Genomic DNA, 27,958 nt, shown 5'->3' with positions numbered 1-27,958 from the left:
CTTACGGCACAGTCAGTTTGCAATCAGTCTGGTTTGGTCCATGCAGCTCCTGTCACCCAAAAAGTATCAGCTAGAAGCATTTGTTTGAAGAAGGCAACAACGGATCATTTTGGCCAAATACCTACTTGGGGTTTGCATCTGCTCAGAGTGACAAAGGAACCAGGAGGAGATGCCTGGGTTGAAGGTAAGGGACAAGGCACCTGCGAGCTGTGAACGCTGGGTGTGGGACTGCATGTGGAAAACACCCCTTCTCAACACCTCTGTACCTTCGCTTCATTACTGGAAGACAGTTACTTTTCCACCAAGCTCTTCGGGTGTTTGGTGGAATTTACCTGCAATGAGGCACTGAATATGTGGGGAGAAAGTGGTCCCTGTGGAGGGAGATTGGTCAGAATGAGCTGGCAGAAAATTGTCAGGTTAAAAGTGAGGTGTCGGGTTCAGGTTTGGGCTGGTATCATTTTTTTGGCCAGATACAGCACGACTATTTCATTTAGTTTTAATGTGCCTCTCCTCTGTGTTTCAAGGTGTGTTTAAAGCTCTCTTGGGATAAAGGCTTTTGCTGAATTTCATTTGAATAGGTTTTTAAATCTCTCTTTTCATCCTTTTGAAATCATTCTTGATCAGGCTGTCCCATTTCAAGAGCTTTTCAGCACGATATTTGTTCTTCTCTCCTCTCTCTGTACACCTCCCTCCTTCTGCTCTGGCTGCCAGGGGGGTGTTTCCCCCTCAGCCTATGAGATCTGGCTTGTAACATCTGTGCAGCTGTTGCAACCTTCACTGGGAACTTTCCCAGCAACCCCAGGCATGAGCACTAGCTTTGCTGTGGGAATTCCTGGCATTCTTGGAAATGCCTTGCCAGGGGGATAGAGCAGGGCACAGCAAGTTGGGATACTCGGGCTCCAAATCTGGCTCTAGCACCGTTTCCCTCGGACAAGTCATGCCTTCTCCTCCAAGCTCCAGCCCTCCCTGTTTGTGCAACAGGGCAGCCAATGGGAACGTTCCCCTCTGCGTTTTCTCAGAGTCTGCTGTCAAGCATGGGGGAGTTCTGAAACAAGGGCAGGAGGTTATTGTTTTATTATTTATTCACAGAAACATAAAGATTGCCATCAGCACCTTGCTGCCTTAGCAGTGGGGGTCAGTCACCCCTGTGTCATGGGGATGCATGAATAATGTTGTTGCAGGCAGGAATGGCACCATCTCCTCCCACAACTGCTGTGGGTGTCAAGAGCTGATACAGCTCTGCCCATGCCAGACTTTGGAGTTGCCATTGTTTTTAAGACTTTGTCAAGTTCTGGATATTTCTGATATATATGCATGTGTATATATAAAAATGTGTGCGGTTGTATGTATAATTACAAACATATGCACACACACACACACACACACATATGTATATGCATACACACACACATACACATGTACTTCCCATCCTTTATGACCCAAGACTATCATTTAGCAATGGCTTCCACTGGCTTATGATGGATGTGAGGAAAAGGACTTGCTTGTATTGATTTTAAACTTGCTGCCTTTTTGTCTCATTGAATACCCCTTTTTCTTGTGTGACTAAACAGAAGTGTTCTTTCACTTTCTTCGGAAGCATTCATTATTTTATACAGCATTCTTATATGTCTTCTTACTCATCTCTGAATAGTCCTGTCTTTTCCATCCTTCCTCATATAATAAAATTTCCTGTGCCTCTTCCTTGCCATCTCTGAATCTCCCTAAGCTTTCACTGTCCTCTTTCAGCAGTGAGACAGCCCAGTCTTGTATCACTTCAGATGAGTGGCCTAGTGCTTTCTGTCATGGCCATGACAATATTTTCTGTCTTGGTCTCCACTTCCTTCCTAGAAACCCTTGCACCTTGTTGGCCATTTTGTCAGTGGCTGCACATTGAGTGGAGAGGGGCACAGAGTTGTCCACAAGGATGTACCAGGTCTGTTGCCAGTGACTCCCCCCCTTAGCCGCTTGAGTAGACAATAGTTGAGAAAAATGCCATCCAGGTACCTCAAGATGTTTATCCTGTCTTGAAGCAAGGCAAAGTGACTGGCCGGTCCCAAATTGGCACTCTTGAACTGGCTGGGGACTTCCCTGGAGGCTTTGGTTCCCCTGAGCTTTTCAAAGAAGCAAGTTCCCTCCACCAATCAGAAACTCAAATACTAAAACAGCCCAAGATCAGCTTGTTAAGGGTGATCTATCCACTTGCTCCTCTCCCAGCAGTTGAGTGCCTGTCAGCTTCTGCCAGCGATGTTCATAAACTCTGCAATGCCATGACAGCCATAGCCAATGGCCATAGGCTTTACCTGGAGTCCTGCAACCCCATGGGGCAGAGTTAAGATTAGGGTGCAGTACCTGTCATCAAAGCTTTTTTTCTATGCTGCCAGGTGGCTGTGGAGCCCCACACAGGCCTGCCTTGTCTGTGGCCTCGTATTTTCATTTCCTTGATTTTGCAGGTTGTGTTAGATGCTCTTGTGTCGACTAATCTGAGCTGATGCAATGTGCCATGCTTTTGGCTGATATGAATGGCTGTTGTTCTTCTGTAAACTGCAGCAGTAGCTGATAGAGAAACATATTATGCAGTGTTTGAAGAAGGGCCTTAATTATATTGCAGTCTATGTGTTCAGACTTCAAATGCATTTTTCCCATGCCTGCTTTCTAATCTGGTGAGCAAAAGGTTATGGTTCATAGGCCAAGGCATGACATCCATTGAGAGCACCCATTGAGAGCACTGGGATTGCATCCCAGTTATTCCAGTCGATGAGCTTTGCTGAGCTTTTTACACTGTGCTGGGCTTTTCTCTCTCCCTTTTTATTGAAAAATGACAAAACAAATACAAAGTGTAATCAGATGAATTCCTAAGATCCCATTTACATAAAAAGCTACAGGATCATGAACAAAATATTAGAAATAATAATTAAAAGCAGAAGTGAAAACAAAGGACCATAGAGAACTTTTTGTTTTACAGAGAAAGCATCTGTTCAGTTACCCAAAATAGTCCCTCATCAACCTACCTGACCTGGAGCTGTTCAGAATATTGCTAGGAGTCATGGAGATGAAACAGAGACCTAAAGAGAGGTCACTTTGGCCTAAAAATCCTGTTTCATGTCATGGAAAAGAAGGGTTAATTTTCAGCTTTCCAGCATCTTTTAGAAAGATGCTGCACCGTGGGTGCCAGTTCCACCAGCAAACCTGAGCAGGCAGAGTTTCCCACGTCTGCTGGGGCCCACCAAAGCGAGAAGGCCTCCTGTGACCTGACTCAGGATCATGGTGTGCAAAGTGAGCGGAAAGCCGGGATATGTGTGCTCAGAGGGTCACCAGGGAGAAGGCACATGGGGCACTTGGTTCTTGTGCCATTGCTCCAGACCAGCCCACAACCGCAGAGGTCATGAGAGGTGCTGGGAGAGCATCCTGAAGAATGAAGCACCACCAGGACAAACGACCAAGCGCCATGCCCCAGCATCTCCCAGTGCCCCCTCCTGCTGGCGTGGGGAGAGGATGGCTGGCCTGGCAGCTGTGCCTGCTCTGTGAAGACAGCAAATGAGGGAAGTTGTTCGTTAGGACCAGGTGAACCCACCAGCTTTGCTGGAAAAGCCCCTACAGTAGTCACACAACACTCATCATTTTAGTTGCAGTCTGCATGAGCTGTGTTCAGAGCTGTAGCTGAGCACTGGCTCTCCCTCACGCTGAAGCGTCTGAGTCCTTTCACATTTTTATCACTCGACAGCACTGATTTTTGGAAAAACAAAAACCAAACAAACACAACCCCCCCGACCATAACATGAACATTCAAATAAGGCTTTAGCTCACCAGCTCTATGTTTATGCAGGAGTGCTGGTGTGGGATTTTTTGGCAGATCAAGTAGTGTTTTGAACTGACCTCTAAGGGATTAAAGAAGAGATGAGTCTTTCTGAGGTGTTCCATAGGGAAAGACAAAATAAAGCAAATGAATGAGAAAACCCATGCCAAACAACCAAGCAAAACCTTGGAGCCCAACTCAGTCCAATAAATCACTGATAGGACAATTCCTCCCCTCCCTCAGCTACAGCCCTGCCAATGAGAGGGAAGTGTCTTTTTTTTTTCCCCCAGCTCTCAATGCAGTTACCTGAGGATTTTTTTTTTCTTAGCAGGGAAAACTGATGTGACCAAACAGTGATGCAGCAGCTTTCCCCTAGCCTGGTTCCCAGCGGTGAGGTGGGCACGGCAGTGCAGAGCTCCTGCAGTGCAAGATGTGACCCTCTCCCAAACACCAGCTCCTCCCCGGCTCAGCTCGCTGAGCTCCCTGCAGCTCCCTCCCTGCAGCTGTCTGTCCAGCCTGGAGGAAATGTGTCTGCAGCCCTGAGCTCTCAAGAGCCACCTGATTCGGGCTGGACAAGGTGCAGTGCAGCACAAACGTGCTGCATGAAGGAGCTGCCAGGACAAACTGCTTGCTGATTTTTTTCCTTCCCTTATTGCAGCAAGCAGTAGCAAAGGGGATCTGGGGGGAGGCTAATCGGGATGCAGTGGCCGGGGCAGGTCAGCTATGCAGATCACTGGCTTTTTAGCCTGAAGGCTAGGTGATGGGCTTTTTAAAGCACAAACTTGGTGCAGTGTGAAGCATCTGTCCTCCTTGACTCCTCCTGCACTGCTCTTGCTCTCAGCACCATGGCACGGGGCGGCTGTGGAGCATACCCAGGGTGCCAGATATGCAAACTGTGTTGCCAAAGAACCACATACCGTCCCCTTCCCCCTCTCCACCAGCTTTAATTCAGAACATTTTGCAGGTATGCATATTTGGCAAAGCAGCAGGCATGTTGCATTAACCCTCTCCCTGCTGTGCCGATGGCAGAGCCTGCCAGGCCTTGCCATCTGGGCCTTGAGAAAATAAGAATAACCTCCCTCCTCTTCTTCCCCCTTTCCTCCCTCTGCCTTTTCACCAAGGCTGTTGTGCAAGCTAATGCTGCCACCACCTTTAGTTGTTGGCAAAGGCAAATGCAGCGAGGAGGGCTTGGTTAATTCTGGAACTGCTGCAGTCCCATCAGATATTGCTGCATTTCCGTTAAAAAAAAAGAAAAAAAAAGAAAGAACTAAAGAAAGAAAGAAAGAAAGAAAAAGAAAAGCTCCAGTACAATACACTTGTCAAGGCTGCTTAGGTGACCTGCTGCTTTGCATATCAATATGCTTCTTGCAGAACACTGTAGAAAGCACAGTCCTAGCAATGTATATTCATTTGTAAGAAGGAGGAGAGCAATATCCTCTTTTAACCTACTGAAACCAAGATGTTTTCAGGTTTGGGCCAAGCAGGGCTTCAGCCAGTCTCGGTCCCTCTGGGAATGCATGGACTTTTCTAACAGACTTCAGCCTGCAGGCAAGACCCCTTTAGCATTTTTCAGTCCCAAAGGGCAGCTGCCCAACCCAGCATGCAAGTGCCGGAGGCCTTGGCATGGTGCTGAAACTCCCTCACCCCTGTTTACACGACGTCTGTCCTCCCTACATGTTACAGCACACTGATGTGAGGGTGACTGGCATTTGCTGTGTTTTGTCAGTGCTTGAACCTGGGGTTAGTTGTGTTGGTGCAGGAGTATGGCAGTGGTGTAGCTACGTAGGCATAGCTGTAGGCTACATGAGTAGCGCATATGAGTGTATATAAGCCCAAGTGTCGGGGCTCCCGGGCTTTGCGATCCCAGCTCTGCTGCATTAAGTCAGACAAGCAGCCCAGACACTCTTGCAATTGACAGAGGGAAACATTAATATTTAACTCTGTCTCCAGGCCTTGACACTGAACCCATGGATCATTGCCAAAGTACCTCTGCGTTCATGCAGAGTTCAATGGAGCTGCTTCATGCCTTTCTATAGGATGTGAAGGGACTATATTTACATTTCAATGCAAAGTTGAGCTCTCTGTTACACCTTCTTCCCTCTTGTGTCTCAGACTTACTGTGGGGCTTTTCTCAGCAATGCAGAGCTGGGGGCTGCAGACTCTGGTGTCCTTGCAGCTTTTAGCCCTGCTCTCCCACAGCAGATATAGGCAGAGCAGTCCTAGGAGAGCACACAGATCTGTTCCTTCCACATATGTGTCTGTCAGGTGGGCATTGCCTTAGAGGACTGAATTATAACCTGGTAATGGTTTAATTGTTGCTTGCTGTCATGGCGGCAGAGTTCAAGCCCAACTGGGTGATATTAGTTTAGGGCAAATCAGTGACATAGTTTAAGTCCCAGCAGAGTTTCCTTTCCCCCTCATCCTGACTAAATCCTGATCTTTTTCCTGGTGATTGTGGGGATGTATTACAAGATGTATCACAAGAACCCTACAATCAAATGGCTCCCAGTTTCAATCCCTAAGTATCTGAGGGCCATGACTCAGGGCACTCATTTACAAGACAGTCTGTAGACTTTAGAACATTAAAGAAATCCACTTTTAAATTGGTAGCAGTTTTGACTTTGACGGTGGCTAGCATGCCTCCATAATATTGGTTCATACTTCTTTCTCCTATACATCACCCTGCTGTTCTTGAGTCATATTATATATATGTTATTTGGCAGGCTTCTAAATTGGTGCAAAATGTGATCAACACGTACCTGCAGATTTAATAGAATAGGAAATCCTGTCTGTTTTTCCCAGTTAAGCACGTGGTTAGCTAACGAAGGCAGTCTCACACTGCGGACCTGTGAAAATGGTCCATGGAGATAAACAAGTAGATCACCTGAGCAAGTCTTAGTGCATACAAAGGGTCTGGAAAAAACTTGGGGAAGGGCTGGATTGTTTGGGGAGGTTTTGCTTGTGTTTTAAATCACTGGTGTGTTTGTGGGGTTTATTTTACAGTACATGTCGGGATTTGGAAATGAACACGTTTCTGAGGATCCACGCTGCCCTGGAGCTTTACCAGAGGGACAGGTACCAAATTCTTTAATGTGTTATTTTACATGTCATGAAGTAGAGTGAATATCTGTTCCCTGTGTTTCTTTTTGTCTGAAAACATTTCCATTCTTTTCTCTGCCACCACAAAAATATTCAGGAGCCTTCTTTATGCAGGACTAGAATATTAAGATGCTGGCAAAAATCAGAATTAAAGATTTCCATTCAGACTATCTGTTCTCAAGTTCTTTGAGAACTTCCAAGTTTCACCTTGGGAGTTGAGGCTATCCTGACTTACTTCTGCTCAGTAGCATTTTTTTCAGAAAGGATTTTGGAATAAAAATGGCTCAGCCATGTTGGGAATGAAGCAATTGGCTCTAGCACAATTGGCTCTAGCACCAGAATAAATTGGAGTAGAAGTGTACAGCTTGGCAGAGAGATGGTGCTCACACAGAGGACTTGACTTTCAGGATTTCTATAGGAATTGATTTTGAATAAGCTGGAGCATAAGCCTGTGACAGGACAGCAGCTTCTCTGTAAGGAGGGGACAGGAATGCATGCAGCAATAAACTGACAGTTTTATTGTTAAAAGTAAATAGTTGCAAACATATTAGATTACAATAAATTATGTTGGTTTGTTTAGTTTTAAAGAAGGGAATCACCACCCCCTTGATGCTATCCATTCAGTCCACAGATATGAGAATGAACCATTGAAGAATTGAAACTGTCTCACCCCCTTTATGTTGGTCTACTTTATAACAGCATAAATTCTGTGAGGTTGATTGTGCCCTCCCTTGAATATTGTGTAATCCCTTAGATTTGGATGGCAGCATTTTATGCTCACTTAATGATTTCCCTTGGTGCAAGTCAGCTCTTCATCATTTGTGCAAACAGGCATGCAGAACTAAGGTTAAACAGAGAACTTCACCCATAGCATTTCCTGAGTTTTTGTATGTCCCCAGTTTTGACGTTTTACTTGAAGGATGCCAGTATGTAGAGTAACACACAAGACCAGGATGAGTTAAATATGTATATAGGTCCCCTAGGTCTGCATTACAGTCTACGGTATACCCACGAGAAAGAGAAATTGCTATGCTGGATCAGACACTAATGCAGAGTCTCATTTCTGAGAATGGCTATAGCAGATGGGTAGAGAAAAGATATATGAAAGAGACACCTTGTAACCGGGAGATCGATAGCAGTGACTGCCAAACTGAACAGGCAGTGCTCCAGCCTCAGGCCAAAGTGTTCTCCTTGCAGGCTGCAATCTGTAATTTCCCAAGACAACACCACCATAGGGTGAGGGCATCCGAAATTCATACTAGTACATGTAAATTAAATGGAGTCCTCCAGTTCCCAGTTGAGGTACCCTTATGTAGACAGAGTTTGGACTCAGTGACAAAAGAGTTAATAGAAAATCTGAGAATGAGTGAGACAAAAAAATCTCCAGTCCCGAGAGTGGATCCTTTCCCCTCTGCAGTATTTGTAAGGCTGGCACTCCCCCTGCTTCACTGATCCCCCTGCTTCACTGCATACCTGCACTGACAAGATAAAGTTGGAGAGCTGGAAAGCTATGCACATTATGAGGGTTTTACCTCTTCCTTACACTCACCTGCCTAGGCAGTGTTTGATACTGCATGGGTGGCTGATCTGCTCTGCTGCGGCAGGATTGCAGGATGCTAAACTGAGCCCTGCAAGGGGGAGCTGGGACAGCAAGTGCCGGATGCCCACCGGGGCATTTCCCCCTGTACTTGGATGCCTTTGCTTCTTGCTGGTCTCGGATAGATACTGGCCAACTTAGATCAAAATGTTTAGCTGCTCTTCTCTGAGAAGTTATAAACTCATAAGAGCTGTTAAACCTGTGCTAGTCCACACCCATGGCTCTGCAAAGGGGAAAGCACGTCCTTTGTGCTCCAGAGAAGGAACTTCATTGCCCAGAAGCCCTTCAGAAAAGCAAAGACCCCACACAAATCACTCCCGCTCGTGGGTAACCAGCAGCATTGGCAGAAGGCAGCGTTACACCATGGAAATGTCTGCTCTGGGCACCTTTCCTCTAGGCAGAAGGCAGGGTGGGAAGGGGAGGGTCAGCATGTTAGAGGGAAAAAGCAAACACGCAGCTTCTGTAGGGTGGGAGTCCTTATCAGCTCTCTGCAAAAGACGGAGAAACATGATGCTTCTCCCCGCTAGAGCAGCCCCTCTGGATATCTGGTCTCTAAAAGGTGTGCTTAATAACTGGCTTTGTATTCTGTAAGCTTTGTTATTAATTCCCTTTGCCCACATGTTCCTTTCACAGATGCTCCCAAACGCTGCCCTTTACGGATTGCTCCAGCAGCTGGTGTATCTGCTCTTGGCTCTGCCGATTCCTTAGGGCACCTCTTGAAGCTCTTGTGTGTGGGAATAGGTTTCAGGGTCTGGCTGATACCTGCTGGCTATCTAAGCCTCATGAAAGTAGGAAAATGTCACTGCCTGGGCTGCGGAGCAGACCATGCAGTCGCAAGGATGCACTCCACCTCGTGGCATTAAGCTACCAGGTGCCTAGGGCAGTTCCCTGCTGGGGGCTTGAGAGCTGAAACCTGTGCTGTTGTGTCTCATTCTTTATTTTTCTTTCCAATTCAGAATAACCCGCAAGTCTGCCCATATGGCCTGTATGCAGAACAGCTCTCGGGCTCTGCTTTCACCTGTCCCCGGCCCACAAATAAGAGAAGGTACTGTAACACTGACCCCCGGCAGTGACCAGGTGATGTGTGTGTGGAGGGAGCAAGCGGCAGGGAGCGATGGACAAGCTGGCTCCATGCAACCAGCCTTTTCTGCAGTCCTGGTCGGTTGGGAACATTGAGTGGACACATTCAAAATACTTCACCACTGGAGCTGGCACTCATAACCACCTGACTGACAGTGTCAGAAATATGCCTTGAAGCATGACTCTTCCCTCACTGCAGGAGCAGCCCTGCCCTCTGGTCAGGGCTGGTGAGGGCTAGCTTGTGCTGCACCCATTTTGCAGTGGCCAAGCAGCTCAAGCCAGCACCTGCCCCTGGCACGCCACTCACTACTGCGCCGTCCCAGCAGATGCTGGAGACAGCTTGTTCCACTCCAAAGCAAATGACCTGCACTGCTCCATCTCAGTCATCTTGCTCTGGCCATTATCTGAGTGCAGAAGATGGGTTTATCATTTTGCTTTTCCCACAGAGGCTTTTCTGTCCTTTCTGTTGTTCCTTCAAGTGAAAGGCAAATGCATCATCTGAGCTGCCTAGCAGTGCTCTGCTCGCTGGGCTGATGCCAGCTCTCGCTGTGCGTGGGAAAGGGGATGAATCATTGTTTGCTGCATGAAGATGTCCTTGATGGAAATTTTCCAGCTCTCCAGGGAGAGCTGCCTCCTCCCCTCTCCCACCCACCCAGCCAAACTGCAACCAACACCGTTAACACATCAGAGGCTTTGGCAGCCCTGACTAGCTCAGGCTTTCATGCTTACCTCTGCTCTCCTGCCTGGTTAAAAGCCCTTCTGGCTCAGTGGTGGGTGTACATGAAGCGGGTGTGCTGGCTGTGATGCCGGGTGCGGAGAGGGAAAGCAGGGGCTGTAGTAACAGGCATAAGGAACAGAAAGGAAGGAGAGCAATAGTGCAGAAATCCACGTATGCTGACCCAAGGCATTGTTGCATTTCCCTCTTTAGAGGGGTGGCAGAATAGCCCAGACCATTTCCCCTCACTTTGACCCTTGCTGCAGGACAGTGAATGGCTCTGCGATGGCTGGTGACCCAAACTGACAGAGCCAGGAGGCCGCAGTGGCTCTGCTGCCGCACTTGGCCTCAAGGAAAAGTGGCCCGAGCTTAGTAACAGGCCACTCAGCAAACCCAGCAGTTAAATCACACCAGGCCAGGGACTAGCAGATCTTACAGCTTGAGCAGGGCCAGTGCTTGGACAGAGACCTCTAGAAAGAATTCCAGAGAGTGACAGAGTCACAGGTGGCCCACACAGTGTTAGGAAGTGTCATACCTAAAACGCTGGTCTTCACTGCCTGGGCTCACCGACGCTTCTATTCGCGCAATCAGCCAAGCATAGGATGCTACTTTCAGTAACTCATCCAAACGCAAATGCTGGCTGTGATCTGCTGTCTCCTGAAAGCTCCTCTGGGCTTTCATTTAGACACTGTGCTCTTCCCTGCCTTCTCTGAACAGCTTTGTAGCTCTGGTTAAATAGCCCTTGTCCTCCACCTCAGAGAGAGCTGTGTTTCAGCCACAGGTAAAGCTTTGTCTTTTTATTTAATATGTATACACATATATATGTGTGTGTGTGTGTGTATGTGTATATATATATGTGTATCTATATGTCTGTGTGCATGCATGTAATTATATAGAAATATATATGTAGACATCTACCTATATGTAACAGCTGGTTTTCCTATGTGTACTCAGAGCCTAGAAAAAAATCCATATCTCTCTGGAAGTCTCTAGCTGTGAAATATGTTTGATATTTAACATACCTTTTGGTTTAGTTGCTGTTAATGTGAATTTCATTCACATCTTGAGGAGTTAAATCAGCCAGTAGTCATTCAGACAATTTAAGCTCTTCCCCAGCCAAATCCAAGTCTTTTCCTTCTTTCTAGCTGGCTGTATCGGATCCTCCCATCTGTCTGCCACAAACCCTTCCAGCCTCTTGAAGAGGGCCACTTGACACACAACTGGGATGACATTGAGCCTGACCCCAACCAGGTAGCCATGTTGGAAAGCAGCCTGGCCAGCCTTGTTATACTCTGTCATGGGTTTTACAGCTAACATGCAATAGGAAGATGCACCATTTGTGTGGCTGCAAGCATCTATCTGCTGTAGCCAAATTCTAGTTGAGTTAAATCCCAAAAGTGTGTTTAATAACTGCATCCTCTCCATGTCCCATTTGCCCTGCATCATGCCCCGGCCCGGCAGGCAGAGCAGCAGCACGTCTCTGCTATCCATCCCCTCCCTTCCCGGGCTTCCAGAGAGGCTGCTGGCTTCCAGCCTGCTTCTCTGCAGCCCTCACGGGAAATCAAGCTTCATTCTAGAGAGTCACGCAGAGACATGGCATTTGTCTTCCTCTCTTATGGCCTCGCCATCATCTTTAATCATGATTTCTTCCCTGCCAGCCCCAGAACATTTGGCTTTGCTAATCTGGCTCTTTCCTCCTGCCATTCTCCTCTCAGCATAATCTCATGTTCATTGGTTTTAGCTCCTCTCAGGTTTTGCCCTTTGATGCATCATCATTAGCTAATTTTCAGCTTTCTGACAGTCTTGCCATTTGTCTAAATATTTTCCCACTTCTACTGGAATATGTTTTCCGGTCACTCACTGAGGAGCAGTGACAGGCTCGTATTTAGGTGTCTTTGGTGCTCCATGTCAAATGAAGCTCCAGTGACTTCTGTTATCACCTCATCCATCCCTGATGCCCTTTCATAGCCTGCATCTAAGATTATGGTTATCTGTGATTATGGTATTTCCAAGGTGCCCGTCTCTCGAGCATGACAGGCCATTTACATGCAGTACATCTGCTACCTAAGAGACTAGCCATGCGAGGGGCATCCATACAAGAAATGATGAAGCAGAAGAAAGCTCTCCAGCCTGGGAAAGAGATGACTGAGGGAAGCTACGCCTGAGGGGCAGAGGGAAAGTGAATAGCCCTGATTAATGGCAAATTCAAAAAAGAAGGAGGGCTTCCTTCACAAAGCACAAAAACTATGGAAGTTGTTGTCACAGGATGTTGTGAACGCTAAGGGTTTATGTGGGTTCAGAAAGTGATTGGACAAATGTGGAGAGAGAAAACCTGTTAAGTAATACCAAACACGGAGGTACCATATCTCAGGAGGGCCACAGATCACTGGAGTCTGGCAGAATATACCAGGGAAATAACAATATAAGTTTTTCCATTTTAAGCACCCACGGCTGGCTGCTGTTGGATATTATGGACTTTTTTTCCAGCTCAGTGCTCTCATTCTTGTGTTCTTATGTCCGAGAGAGCCAAACACAACAAAGACGCACCAAACGGAGCACAAAGCCCAGCAGTGGCCCAGAAGCTTGCAAATCCTTCGGAGGAGAGGGAGCCAGATGCCATTTTCAGCTATGATCAATGGTCTGGATTATACATTGATTTCCCACTCTCCTTGTTCAGCAGTAATGAGGGCTGCAGAGGTTTCCACAGAGACCAAAGTGAAAATGAAGCTGTTATGTGGGAACTGCACTATACTTATTATTTAATCTGTAGACTTATTATCATCTTTGATATTCCTCAGTGAGAAAAATTTGCTCCCCTTTAGGCCATCTTTATACCTGACATTTATTTCTCTTCTTTTCCCTGTTCTCTCCCTCTCTCTACTGTCTTCTGGGTCTTCTCTCTCCTTCCTTCTGTGTGTTCTTTCTGTCAGTGGTTCCCAATTCACAGCTCTGGAGGCTTAAAGCAATCAGCAGATGAATAGTTCATATAGAAAGGTCATCATTGGCCTTCACAGCTGTCATGCTGATAAACAGGAGACAGGGAAGTTCACACTGCTGAGTGGCAGCAGACTCAAGAACTTATTCTGGCCATACTTTGCATTTACTCTGGGTTCGTATTTGGGTGATTGTCTTGGCAGGCACAAAAACAAAGGAAAACATGCTTTGAAGAAGTTAAAAAGCCAAAATTGAGGTTCATCATTATTTTACTGGCTCATCTGGTATGTGTAAATACCTCACAAGGGTCATATCTGACCTACTGGCAGGTGCACTTGGCATCCCCTTCCAGAACAAGCAACTCTTCCAGCAGCCTCTTCCTCTCTGCCTGACATCTGAGCAGTTTGACCCTGAGCAAGCACCAGTACTGATCCACTCAGGTCTCTTCATGAGGCAAATGTGCCTCTCCCCAGCAGCAAACGGCTTGGTGCACAGCGGAGCCTGGGTTGCCATCTCCTTCATCACTCCCAGCCTTTTTCCTGGTCACAGCACATGCCAGTTCCTGGCTGGGTTTGTGTGAACTCTTAGCTCATCCTTCATCCCAGCTGTGGATTGTATAGTTAATAAGCAAATAATACCTGTGCCCTTCTCCAGCTCTCTCTTGCCCCTTCCTTCAAAGCACTCCATGACCTTCAGAAAATAAGCTTTGAGCCCCACTTACACTATGAAACAGTGAAACAGGAACTACTCATTCCCATTTTATCAAGAAAGAAGCACAGTTTGAAGTGCCACGGTCCATGCAATCACAGAGGTGGCCTGGTGAGCCTGAAAATTGATGTCCCAGCTGTGTGCTTTAACCACCAGACTGTCCTTTCTCCTTCACAGAGGCCTCCAGCCATGATCCTTTAAACTCCTCCTCCTCCTTTGATCCTTAAGACTCTCCAAGGCTTGGTATATACCAGGGCAATTCACAAGTCTTTCACTCACACTGTTTTTGCACTGCTTGCCAAGACCCACTTAAAAAAAAAATGTAAAGAAGCACAAGTTCTGCCTCCCTGCGTGCAGGGACCGGTGGGAGGAGGGGACGAGCAGCACAGCTGGCCCAGGCGAAGGGGACCTGCTGCTGGGTTCCTGCAGTGGGACACCCTTCAGAAGCAGACAGCTCTGGAGAGCAGAACGAGGAGGGCCAAGTGGTGGTGCCAGGCCTGGGGCACAGTGGATGAATTAGCGATGAGCCCTGTTTTGCTTGGCGTTACTCACCAATGTGTTCTCTGGGTCCAGCGCAGCTGTATTTCTGTTTTGTCCTGAGGCCGGCTCTCGAGGAGACCCTGACAAGTCATTTGGGCCCTGTGGTTTGATTTTACTTTGAAAAACAGAGTATTTCTGTGAGCAGCCAGACTCCCTGAGCAGAGCTCCCTGATCCTGGCTGCTTCTGCATGATGGTCTCTGAGACAAGGCAGGCTCACGCCGCAGCTGTCCTTTGGTGTGCATGGAGGTGCGGGTGAGCAAAACTCAACTTTTTAGACAGTCAGCTGCTTTCATGAGACTTAGGGGAATTTAGTTCATCTTTAAACCCCTCTCAACTTTAGCTAAAATTTTTCCACAGAGTTCAAAATTATTGGGTAGGGCAGATACACACATGTACTCAGAGTCCTGTAAGCCTTGTTTTCTCAGGAAACCAGCCTAAAAACAGTGCAAGAGCTTCCAGGCCACGTAGTTAAAAGTAAGACAGAATTCTGTGGGTGCTCTGAGTTACAGACACTTCAGTCTGGGGTAAATCATATTAATGCAGGGGATGTTTCTCACGGCTGCTGGCAATGAGATCTGGCTGTGACCCAAACACATCCCGATGACTGCAGGTGTTTGGGCTAGTTTGCACCAAAACCCTTCCCATGGTAGGCACTCAGCTGCAGCACCTCATTCCCAACAACTGTGAAGAGGTACTGATTATGACATTAACAGTAATAAATACTTTGGACTCTTCTGACACCTTCTGTCTGAGGATCTCTACAGGCTTTGCAAGAATTAATTAGTGCAGCTCGCAGCACCCTGTTATGTAGATATAGATAGGTGTGCTTTGGATATGGGGAAAATAAGGTGGAGCAAGAAGAAGTGTTATGCTCGGGTCATGAAGGGAATGAATCATCCAGCACAGAGTAAAGCACAGGCCCGTGGAAATTTGGTTGTGGAAAGCCAGCTCATTTGAAATTCTCCGCTCTCAACAATGTTGTTAGTAATAGAGGAAGAGACAGTTTTTTTATTTTAACCTTGACACCACACAGGCCAACTAATTATTCTACAAAATCATGCTTCAAAAGGAAAAAGCTGCATAAATCAAAATATACTCATGAAGAGGAAAGCCACCTGAGTTAGCAGAGAGCAGGGAAGTGAGGGGTTGGGGTCTGATTTCTTTTCCCATTTCATCATTTGCGCTATAACCACTGCTGTTTCTTTCTTGCTTTTGATTCACTGGAATCTAGCTGCGGTGGAAACCTTTCGAGATCCCCAAAGTCTCCCAGAATAAGCTGGACTTCGTGAGCGTAAGTCAGGAGGCCTGAGCTGCCTGGCATCCTCCACCTTCGTTGCTCCCCAGGGTTTAGATGTGAATACTGCGAAGTTTGCTGAGGGGAAACTGAGGCTGGGACGTGTCCGGGATCATGAGGGTTAATGGCATTGCTTAGGGCTCTGACTCAGCCTGTGCAAGGGTGGTAACGAAAAGTTATCGCAGCCCGCAGTGACGCAGGCACAGAGGCACTGTCCAGCCCCACATGCTGGAGCAGGCAGCCTCCTGCAAGCCAAGTACCCAACCTTGGGAGGAGGATGCAGGCTCCTCTCCTTCCTGCCAGGCCCGGAGGCTTTCCACTTCCCCATAGTTTTGCATATTCACACCATCACAGGGAACCTTAAAAAAAGCAACATGGTCTGGCAGCAGGTGCACTTTGGAGGATGCTCAAAGTTCAGTGAACAGCAGTGATTCTTACACCTCTTGATTTGCAGTGCATTTGCAGGAGGGGAGAGGGGGAGGATCCCAGATTTCGATCAGCTGACAGTGGATTTGACTTATTTCTTTACTTTTCAAAATGGCCCCAACCCCCAGGTCTTCCTAGACCGTGGGCTGAAAATCACCAGCTTACACGGATTTCTAAGAATCCCTTAAGATGTTAAAGAGAAGCCAACAACATATTTGGACAAAGGCTGTGCATGGAAAGGCTGGTAGCAGTACAGGGAGCAGGGAGAGGGGAGTGAGCCCCAGCAAAGAAGTGGGCTGAAGGGAGGAAAGGGGGCTGCTCTCTGCCCAGATGTGCGTCGCTCACTCTAGATGTTGTGGGTTGGTCTCCAGGGACTGCACACCTTGTGTGGTGCTGGCGAGCCCCGAGGACGCAATGGCATCGCCATCCATATCTTTGTCTGCAACACCTCCATGCTTGACAGGTCAGTGAGTGGTATGTTGGAGGTTTGGGCTTTCCTGGGCTGGTGCCTGCAAGCGTACAGGCCAGGAAAATGGGCTTCCCATGGATAGTGCGTGCTGACTGCTCTGCCAGTAACACTCGGTCTATGTCCCTGTGTTCTTGCGCATGCAGGTGAAGCGCTTGGCCAGCAGGTGTTTGTAAAGCAGGTCATGCTCCAGTGCTAAGTATTGGGTGAATGGGTGGGGAGCCACCGAGAGAGGGGAGGGAGCTGGACATGGAGATGCAGCAAGAGGGGATGGGCTAGATTGAGGTGTTCTTGTTCCAGGGTCCAGAGTTGTCCTGAGGAGAGGAAGACCACTGAGTATGCACACAGCATCTCAGGGGCATCACTAGCTCCTTGCAGCAGTTGGCAGGGGAGTCAGCCTATTCCCCAGTTTGCAAAGACTGATTCACCCAAGGTCACAAAGACAAGGATTTGGCAGAGCTCGGAGGAGGTCCTGCTTCAAGCTGTGCCCATTAAAACTCCTTGCTTCCTTTGCACCCGCCCATATGTCGCATTCACTGACCATTGCTGGTGCTGAAGGAGACATCTCTGCCATGTCAGTCTCTCAGCCCCAAAGACTCTTTGTGATAGTCTGTAGAGTGTGCAAATGCCTGGGGTTTATGAGACCTTGAACTCACCGTTCTTCTTTCTCTTTAGATGCTTTTATAATTCAGATGGTGACTTCCTGATTGGTAAGTAGATGCTTTGGCTTTTCATTCCCCCCATGAGGGTGTATGTGGGTTGCCACCTGCCTGCCCCTTTGTTCCTCCAGAACTTGGCCCCTACAGTCAGCTGCAAGGATTTGGAGAAGAGGATTGGCTTCACTCTTGTGCCATCCAAATTCGATGGTTTGGCACCAGCTGAGCTGTTGGACCCATTCCATCTCCCTCACGCAGCTCAGAGGACATATGTCTATGCCAGGACTGAACTTTGTTTTTGAAAAGTGACCCAGGTTCCTTGGCAAGGTGTTCAGAGATTTTTCTTAGTGTGGCAGATTGGTATTGGACACACTGGGGAGGTTTTCTGGAAAACATAAGCCTTAGGATTACTGAACAGCTCACAGCTAGATGCCTTCATTGCTTCAATCCAAGACTATTTGGCAAGGCAGTTTAGCTCCTGCATTCCCCCAGCCTCAGGCAACTGTGATGAGTGCCATGAAAAGTGTTGAGGTTGGCACATGAAATGCAGACATGCTGAAAGATATTCTGACCAGTGTTAGAAGACTGAGAGCCTGATTTTTCCTTGAATCTTTCTTGACTGATGGACAGAAATACCTTGGGCTCACCAGTAAAAAACATTTCTCCCATAAAATAAATATTTAATTGTACTTGTTCAGCTCTCACTACCATGAGGTAAAAGCACTAAGACAGGTTTTGCAAATCTGCTGGTTTGTCAAGTCAAAATGTGAGCTGTCCCGCACCAGGGCAGTCATGGAAAACAATGTGAACATAAGTGAAGCATTATTTCTACCCTCAGGCGGCAAAGAGAATTAGTTATTCCCAGACATCTCACAATACTGCAGCATGACAAGGACAGGTACATGCACCATTTTATGTGAAGATCATGAGATGGACAGGTACAGCCCCAAATATATCAAGTCCCATTTAGCTGGGCTTAATGGCACTAAACTATGTGCTAGACTGTGCCTTCTAGCAAGGCATTTCCCTGGATGCAGAAAAACACCAGAGCTTTTGCTCTGGCCACCCATGAGCTGCATGGAGCAGGTTGATCCACCATCTGGCGGGGTCTGGCCCCAGAGGTCCTGGGGCAGCACCTCATTGCAGATGGGAGTGAGGCAAACTCTACGGCAAGGGAACATGATGTGAGGGAGGGCCGGTCCTCACACTCAGTTTGAAAGATATGACAGGTCTGGGTACGGGGGACATTTTGCAGTGGAACAAAGGAGAGAGAGGCACCTGCTGTGATCGGAGGACCATGCAGCCGGTCTAAATGCTCTCTGCGCAGTGCAGGCACCTCTGCTGAAAGGCTGTGTGCGAGAGAGAGCAGGGAGCAGCCCTTCCTGACACTGTGCTGCTCTGAAGTAGGGCAGAAAGGGCCTGAAGCACTTCCAGCAGGTGCTGCCTGGGAGCCTGCTTGCCCTCCCAGCAGAAGGAGGATGGCATTCAAGCTGCTGCTTCCAGCGCCGGAAACCCCAGCCAGAAACCCCTTGTCAGTGCGTCTGTTGCTTCAGTTGCCTCTACCTACATTTTGTCCCCACAGTGCCTCAGCAGGGGAAACTGCTCATCACAACTGAGTTTGGGAAGCTGTTGGTGGAGCCCAATGAGATCTGTGTAATCCAGGTGAGGGCACAGCCTTGCCTGTGGCTTTGGAGCCTGACTGTGGAGCAAGCTGCTGAAACCTGAGCTTTGAACAGCCTCTGGTGAGCTCTGAGGGCTGGATAAATGCAGCTCTGAGGTGATCTGAGAGCTGCTTGCTTAGATCAGTCCCTGCATCCAGCTCACAAAGCCACAGAGTGTCTAGCTCCTGCATGCAGCTCTTCTTGATTTGTCAGCAAAGTCCTGAGATGATCTTGGTGTCTGTTTTATTTTTCTCCTTACTCCAGCAAGGAATGCGTTTCAGTGTGGAGGTGTTTGGCGAGACCAGAGGCTACATCCTGGAGGTGTACGGCGCACACTTTGAGCTGCCTGACCTGGGACCCATCGGTAACCATTTCCCTCCGACCTACTGTGAATTTCACAGGGATAGAGTGAGGAACTGCAAGCCAAAAACTGAAAAAATGCAATGGTTTAGTCATCCCTATATTCCCCTGGGACCAAAGGGACCATTTCTCTTCCACCACCTTTTCCATTTTCTCTCTCCCTTCCAGGATGGGAGTCCCAGTCTGCTGGCTCTGTACCTACTCATACCAAAAGAAACTCCAAAAGCCCATCATTGATGCTTATTACTTATGGATAGGGCATAATCTGAAGTAACTGGAGAGCATTTACATGGAAAAAGGAAAGGCAGAGTTCAGAGACAACATTTTCAAACCCTCATTTTAGAATTTATCAAGTGTTTTTTCCCCTCATTGCTCCAATGGCTGGACTCTGCTTTCTAATGCACAGCCTGAGTCATGGTGCAATGGGAAAGCCATGTAAAATGCCAGAGAAAAAATGCCCACATGTGTGCACAAACCAGTGTTAGCCTGTGTAACCTGAGAAACTCGCTGCTGTCCACAGAGAGACCATACCTAATTAAAGCATGTAAACACTCAATCATGAACAACAATGGTGTATGAAACTTTCCTTTCTGGAAGGGAACTTGAAAAAATTGCTAAACTAGCTATAGTTGCTAAACCATGTTTTCCTTTATCTTCTTCTCTATTATAAAAAAGGGAGGAAGGAGGGAGGAAGTGTCAGCTGCTGTTCTCCCTGGAAAATTAGAGATCAAAAAAATGAGCAGCATAGGACTCAGATCAGCAACACGTTCACATCTCCATGTTTGGTACTGGCAGAATGAATCTGCTTTCAGTGAGCACAGGTCTAACTCCCTCATAAATCACAGCTCCTCTCTGCTAGCAGCTTTCCCTTCTGCACGCTGTCACAGATTGGGAAGAGACCGTCTCTTGCTGCCATGACAGAGGTATTGCAACAGTGAAATGCACCTGAACTTCATCTGAGGCTGTCCCACCCTCACTGCTGTGACTTCCTAGCCAACACTGAGGTGTTCAACTCTAAGGTTTTCTCACCTTTCTCATCCCCAAAGTACTTGTTTCCATACACCTCTTGCTAAGAAAACGCCTCCTACTACATTGTCCTGGTTCCTGCTACTAAGATAGTCTCAGTGCAGTTTCACTTTTCTTATAACAGCTAAAAAATCTGCATCGCTAACTAATATTTCTACACTTTCAGACCAGCGTTTTGGGGAGTTATTTTGTTTTCATTTCTATTGCTTTTCCCCCCAGACTGGGCTTTTTTGTAGCCCTCAGTGAGATCTAAAAGATGAGCCATGCTTGAAGGAAATCAAATAAATATTACAAATCAGTAACATGTTTGGCATGGCCCATCTGCATTCAGAGGGTTTTGCAAATGTCTCACAGCAGTAGTGAACCTGAAGCTGGCTGTTCTTCCGGGCAGAAATGGACCCAACCTGAAGTCATTTAATTGGGCCCTGCTCAAGTATCTCTCCTGGGCGAACAGTGCTCTCCCCTTCCACACTGAGTCAAAGGTGATTTTTTCAGCAGCTTTCCCTTTAGCAAGCTGAGATACTCTCTCTTCATCCAGTTGCTACATTCTGTGCCTGCTCCACTTGGTTATTGATATTGTTACACCTGCCTATTTGTAAGAAGTTTTCCCATTAGCTAGTTTTTCAGGCACCCTTGGAAGGTTCCCTCCCCTCCCCCCCCCCCCCCCCCCCCCCAGTCTCCACAAAGCAGGAATCTATAATAACATTTACTTTCTGGAGAAAAGAAAATGAGTGCACTTGCCTGTAAACCTTTTCAGGAGCTGGTAATTATGAGAGCTCCTCTTCTCACCACCTACCATCTTCCCCTCAGAGACCAAGATCCTTTGTATTTCATTCTTACTTTATTCTGACTTCACTTTCTACTTGAAAAATGACAGCTGGAGGAAAGCACTGACTGTTAAACCTTAGCAGCAGGTAGTAAGGTCTTGCATTTTTGTCTGAGAAATTCAAAGCACTTTGTAACAATAATACTAATGAGAAGAAGAATGCTTTAGCACCTGTATGGTGCCTTGCACTTTGAAAAAGCACTCCTTGCACTAACTAGCCCCACAATATGACCGGACTCTGTAAGTATCACCAGCCTTATTTTATTACTTTCTTCCAAGCATACAGAAATGTATTAGCGTCCCTCATGACATGTCTCACAATTTCTGCATGGCTAAATGTCCAACCAGCAGATTGTCCAGGAATAGAGAGCAATTCAACCTTCTTTTTTTTGCTTAATTCCCAATTGTTACATTGAGGATGAAGTATTAATCTTGTTCAGAAAGAAACTAGGGGACATCAGTCTTAGTCACATGAGGGGAACATGGTCTTAAATGCTAGGATGTATTACAATTACCTCCTCATAGGAGCGAAAGCACATGAATATTTTAGGTTTTGTGGTGGGCTGAGAAGCAATGAGAAGGTCGTTCAAAACACAGAAGGACACCCACAAAGCCAGGAAATTGCAACAGCCTCGCACCTCATTAGCAGGTTGCCCAAAGACCTTGTTTTTTTTCTTTCTCTCCTAGGAGCCAACGGTCTGGCTAACCCTCGGGATTTCTTGGTGCCTGTTGCATGGTATGAGGATCGCCAAGTGCCAGGGGGCTACACAGTGATCAGCAAGTACCAGGGCAAGCTGTTTGCAGCCCAGCAGGTAAGGACATCAGGGAGGACAGATAACACTAAAGCGCAGTGACTGGCAGAGCATGACATAGGATATACAGCTCCACTGGCGTGCACAGTCTCAGTTTTTGATCACTGGCCACAGATCTGGCCTGCTGCTGCCAAACCTAGTGGTCCAGCAGCACCAAGCCCTTGCCTCGTAAGCTTATTCATCTTTCCAGCTGTGGCTCCTCAGCATGGAAAAGATATTTGTAAAAGTTTGATTGACCCAAAGACTCAGTGAAAGTCTTTGCCTCATGCTTTCCACATCTTTCTAGTGGCAGAGTAGAGAAGAGTAGCTGGGGCTGCTGCAAAAACCTGGGGTTTCGTTACTAGAGAGCCAGTGTTGCAGTCAGCCTTGTTCATGCACAGTCTGTACAGTCAGCAGCCTTTGGAGACTGAACCCGCTCCCATCTCTAGAGGGAAGACTGAGGCTCAGCGAGTGGAAAACCATGGTGAGGAAAACCATGTCCTCACAGTGCTGGGCTATGGCTAACTGGCTTCATGCTCCAAGCTGTCAGTGTGCTTCTTACCAGCGCTAAACCTATTTTTAATTTGAGAAAGGGGAGTGCCCTGTATATGTGCAACATGTTGGAGAGGTCTGTATCATAATCTTCTGTCTCTGTTCTTATTGCTTTGATAGGATTTCTCCCCCTTCAATGTTGTAGCCTGGCATGGGAACTACACACCATACAAATACAATTTGGATAACTTTATGGTCATTAATGCTGTTGCTTTTGACCATGCGGTAAGTTCTGGAGCTGTGCAAAGCAAGGCAATGCTTTGTGGATACCATCGGATCAAAACTCATCCTGAGCTCCAAGGGCTCATCACCTGTTAAAAAATACATTGTCCTGTAAGAAATTGTGTGAAAACCCTTAAGCTTTTTTCTCTGGGCCCAAACCAAGCTTTTGTGGGTTAATACACCCTCCTAAATTGACATAACTGGAGGTGAACCAGCTTATTAAACAGCTTTATGCAGTTCAGCACAGAATTTCTGTGCCCTCAAGGAGGGCTGAATACTGAAGCCAACATACACCAAGCAACTCAGATGTCTCTGAGTTCTCAGTTTCTCTGAGACTTTTTGCTTCAAATTCTTGTCTTGATTTATCTCTTACAACTGTACAAACTCCTTCCCCTCGTTCCTGTGAGACCAGGACTGGAACCGTTTTTGAAGAGTTGGCAGCTTTCAGTGCAATAATTTCTAGATCTCATGGAAAATAACAAAAGCCAAAATCAATGTGAGCAGCTCTCCTAATGAGGAAACCAGCCCAGTGGGAGATGTGCCCACAGCTACGCCATCTCTTGGCATTGCTTCTGCAAGGGGATGTGCAAGGAGACTGGAGCATTTCTAGTGAGACAATCAACAGAAAGTGTTGTTCAAACTCCAGAAAAGCCTGCCAGGAGAAGAACAGTTTTGGAATTAAAGCCCAGAAAATCAGTTTACTGGACAACAGACCTCCAAAATCCTTGAAGCAAGTCATAGTTTCTCTGTACTTTCTTCACCCTGTTTGCAAACTAACAGGGACTATGAGGCTAAATTCCTAAAGTAGAATATTCCTGTTCTCTGTAACATGCTAAGAAAGAGGTATCACCTCAGAGGAGTACTGGAGACAATGCTCCTGGAACTGCAACATCTCACTCTTGAATCCCAAGCGAGTCACATTTGCTCTGTCTCTCAGCTTCCTCCTCTACTCAAGGGGGAAGTAATTTTGACCCATTCAGAGGAGAAAAGGGAGAGAAAGCAAACTAACTTGAGACCCTCAGAACGAAAAAAGTAGGGAAAGGCCAAGGACTATTATTACTGCACACTGTTTGCTTCTTCATACCCTGACACTTCCTCACTGCCCCCCTCCACCAGCAGTATCCAGTTCTGAAACAGGTGCCAAGCCCATCTGAAGATCCAACACTCACCACCTCCCCACAGTTGCCTTGACTGGGCCTCCTTCCCAGCATGGCTCCAAGACACAGGCATGCCAGGCTCCTGGCCAGTGTTGCTCTCCGGGCCGCATCTGTCCACAGAATCACCGCAGAATTGCCAAGGCTGGCAGGGACCTCTGGACATTGTCCAGACCAACAGCTCGGAGGATGGTCAACTAGAGCTGGTTGCTCAGGGCCGTGTCCAGATGGCTTATGAGTATCTCCAAGGATGGAGACTCCACAATCTCCCTGGGCAACCTGTTCCAGTGTTTGACCACCCTCACAGGAAAAAGGTTTTTTCTTGTCTTTAAACAGAATTTCCCATGTTCTAGGTGGTGTCCATTGCCTCTTGTTCTGACAGAGCTGGCATGGAGAGATCTTTCCACCACTTATACCTCCTCTTCTTCTGTCTGTGAGTCTCACTCTCTTCCAACTGGCCTCTCCAGTGTGGCAAGGAGAGGAGACGAGCTGCAGGATTGATGCCAGTATCCTCTTTGGGCAAGGAGGAGGAAGCAATTCAGGTTCAGGGCAGTCCCTCACCTGAGTTTGTGTCCTGGACTCTGAGGAAGTCAAGACCAGGTGCAGGGAAGACTCTCTGAGGGCAGCCAAAAGAAGAACCAGCCAGTCTCATCTCTTGCCCCCATGTTCAAGATGCTGAGTGGTCTCACACACAGTCACAGATCTCACCCACACCATCAGGTGCAGGGTGTAAAAGTGTTTTGGCAAAGGAGAGGCTGCGGTATTCAGGTTTACCGGCAGGATAACCTGAGCAGGCAGTTCTGAGCCCTTCTCTGTTTCATGCTATTCACTTTGTTTTTTTCAGGATCCTTCTATTTTCACTGTCCTGACAGCCAAGTCTGCCCGTCCTGGAGTGGCGCTAGCTGACTTTGTCATATTCCCCCCCCGATGGGGGGTAGCTAACAACACCTTCCGGCCACCCTACTACCACAGTATGTTTGCTGTTTATTGCTTTTGCTTGAGTACAGGCGTGCAGGAAAAACAAGCCTCCATTTTTTTTTTTTGGTGAGGTTGCACAGGGAAGAAGCTGTTTGTTGCTCTTGGCACAGTTAAACTCAGTTTCTTGGAGTCAGTGAGTCCTCCTTGGAAAAGGAGCAAAACTAAAGCCATTCCTATTTACAGTGTCTTAGGAAAACTGAGAGGTGATGGGCTGTTTGTGGCTACATAGATGGATGTGTCTCTACTCAAGGGGCTCCTGCAGAGATCAAATGCATATTGAACTGTGCATTGCACAGACACATCAGAAATTGTCCTGTCATCCAGCCATAAATTTCTTAGTATCCCATTAGAATATGTAGATAGAGAGCAGAAGAAAGGAAAACACTACATCACAGGTGGAGAGCAGGACAGGGAGCCATAGAGTTGCCCAAGGACACTCACGGGGTGAGATCAGTTACAACAAAGGACTGAACTGGATCTCCTGAGTCCTTCTCCCACTCTGTCACCGGGTGCACAGCGGTGCCCTTCAGTGCACTCTGAGTCACAGTTTTTCATGCTGCTTTAGCTTTGCCCACAAGGGTGAATATGTATACAGAAGTGGTGGTCCGAAAATTTCCCAAGCTGTTTTTTTACTGACCAACCCATTCTTCCTAAGCAATATTATGAGTCATGTGACACATCTTTACCATGGTAATGGCACACAGGTGATGAAGCTCTTACAGTCTGCTCCTCGTTCTGAGTGCTCCAAGCACTGTACATGAGCGAGTTTGATGAAAAAATCCATAACAACCCAGTCTTACATGAGATGCTGACAGTTTAGGATGAAAATTAATGATGTTTGCATACATATATAGGGCAACTGTGCTTTGAGCTAAATTAGTTTTGTTGTTAAATATTTCAGACCCTGAACTGTACTTAATGAAGACTGAACTAGTGGTTAAAAAGGGCTATATTTAACATAGCTACAGAAGCATGTCCTGATTTTGCAAAAAAAAAAGACTACTAAGCATAAAGTTGCCGTATTGTTTAGTCACATCAGGTCTACCAAGGCTGAAAGATTGGGATGGCAGTTGTTAAAGTGTTTCCTCTACAAGGAGTATAACTTAATAAGAACTGGATGATTAGATTTAGCCATCTTTAGACAACTTAGTGGTATATTACTCCATTGGTTTCAGTGGGTCTACTTATAGTATTTTTCCTCAGGGAAGGACATAATTTGGCTCCCTGTCATTGAATATATAGTGGCTCTTGAGAACTAAGTAGATAATGGGTGAATCTAACTCATAAGATACTAAAGTGCCTGGTTGAACTGGAGGTGGTAGAAAAATATGGAGCAAAACAATTTCATATCTAGGACTGTTGACTAGGTTGCAGCCTTTCACTTCTCCATTTTGTGCCTCAGTGCATGTAACACAGAGATAATTATACTGAACTTCCTTTCCAGGGCCTTAAGAATTCAAATCAAAGCCTGTAAATATCACGTCAGGCTTTATGCAGCCTATATGCAGTTTAAATACTTACATAGCTCCAAGTAGTAGGAAAAACACAGGTCTACCAACACCAGCGCGTCTCTTCATTAGGGAGCTCCTAATTTCTGAATCCAGATAACTGAGTGGAATAAAACTTGTATGTAGCCCAGCTTTACAAGCATTGCCTATAGGTCACTGATGTCTTCTCTTGTGAGACACTGCTTAGGAACCTCCACTCCATATACTGCCCACTCCATATACTGTGAGTTACAAGGAGCTCATGGTCCAGCTGCAATGCCTTCAAATTGCATGCATTGCAACTTCTTCTCTTTGCCTGCTCCCACAGGGAACTGCATGAGTGAATTCATGGGGCTCATCAGAGGCCACTATGAAGCAAAGGAAGAAGGCTTCCAGCCTGGAGGGGCCAGCTTGCACAGCATGATGACTCCTCATGGGCCAGATGCTGACTGTTTTGAGAAGGCAAGCAAAGCCAAGCTGGAGCCTGAGAGGGTTGCAGAAGGAACTATGGTAAGAACCCAAGGAAGACAGTAAGATTTTGTATACAGCACAGTCTGCTGCCACTGTGGGACTCTCAAAGAATAGTCTAGCTTCTTGCTGTCAAGTTGGATAAGTACTCGAACCAAACTGTTGCAGTATTCACACCCCTTATTGATCAACACTTTTCAGTTCCCAGGAGCGTCCTTGGAGGTATGAGACACCAGGCAGCTTTGATCATCTGCCTACATAAATTGATGCCTGAGAAGGGAGCTAGGAATTTTCTTGCTGATTAAGTTAATTTTTACCTTAGCCTACAGACAAAGAAGTGAAACCCCTGACTGTCCTCCTCTCCCTAACCCCTAAAATATAATAATGATGATCGTCAACCGGCCCTGTGCCAGAGCTCTTGGAACAACATGGCTTTACTAGATGTGGACGGAGTTCCAAAGTCATATCAGAGACCTAATTGATATCAGTATTGCAATGCCAGCTCTCAAGAGCTTTCACGATCTCTGCTGGGAATTGTTTTCTCCCCCTGGGTTGAGCAGGTTAGAGGAAGAGCCACCTTGCCTGAACTTAAAATCTCTCTCTCTCTCCTGCCCTAATGTACCTTTCTTTTCCCAACAGGCCTTCATGTTCGAATCTTCCTTCAGTTTGGCTGTTACCAAATGGGGCCTCAAGACCTCCAACCGCCTAGATAAAAACTACTACAAGTGCTGGGAACCTCTGAAAAGCCATTTCAATCCTAACTGCAAGTAAAGAAATAGTTGCTTGCAATGCATGAAGGAAGACAGGGAAATCCAGTACACTTACATGTGCTGGGGTAGTCAACTCAGGCAACACAGAGAGCTCCAGTACAGAATGGTAATTCCAGCAGCCATTGAGTAACTAAAAAGATCATGCCTATGTAACTTGAAATGTGGTAAAAAACACCACTATTCTTAGTTTTCATGTATCCAATTAAAGCTTTCCTTGTGACACACTGAAGCTGAAATACTTGTATGGCTCTCACCATGCCAAGTTGCTGTGAATGCAGTACCTTGTGTGGCTATGACAGTCAGCCCCATTTCATAGGGGCCTCCTGAAAATATGACATGAGGTATCTTCCACAG

General features: G+C 46.8%; 1 protein-coding gene across 2 annotated transcripts; it reads left to right on the top strand.

The window, feature by feature from the left end:
• Positions 1-27,821, top strand: HGD (homogentisate 1,2-dioxygenase). Of its 2 annotated transcripts, XM_013958172.2 has the most exons (14): positions 1-184; positions 6,797-6,868; positions 9,446-9,534; positions 11,430-11,535; positions 15,699-15,758; positions 16,559-16,650; positions 17,329-17,363; positions 18,892-18,971; positions 19,235-19,334; positions 21,870-21,994; positions 22,646-22,750; positions 24,746-24,872; positions 26,695-26,876; positions 27,474-27,821. In XM_013958172.2, exons 1-14 carry the CDS (start codon positions 170-172, stop codon positions 27,603-27,605), a joined length of 1,320 nt encoding a protein of 439 aa, XP_013813626.2. In that variant the 5' UTR covers positions 1-169; the 3' UTR covers positions 27,606-27,821. The 2 variants fall into 2 exon arrangements, with proteins under 2 accessions (XP_013813626.2, XP_013813627.2); XM_013958173.2 differs by lacking the exon at positions 22,646-22,750.
• Positions 27,822-27,958: the final 137 nt, after the last annotated feature.

Source organism: Apteryx mantelli, chromosome 1 (assembly GCF_036417845.1).
Source record: "Apteryx mantelli isolate bAptMan1 chromosome 1, bAptMan1.hap1, whole genome shotgun sequence".
Classification (NCBI taxonomy): Eukaryota; Metazoa; Chordata; class Aves; order Apterygiformes; family Apterygidae; genus Apteryx; species Apteryx mantelli.
Note: the sequence above shows the minus strand (reverse complement) of the source record. Positions and strands in the feature narration are given on the sequence as shown.

Bases quoted from the DNA above. Each gene is read 5' to 3' on its own strand.
- HGD (XM_013958172.2), top strand. The intron at 16,651-17,328 runs GTCAGTGAGTGG...CTTTCTCTTTAG, and splicing joins AACACCTCCATGCTTGACAG to ATGCTTTTATAATTCAGATG. The intron at 21,995-22,645 runs GTAAGGACATCA...TTGCTTTGATAG, and splicing joins AGCTGTTTGCAGCCCAGCAG to GATTTCTCCCCCTTCAATGT.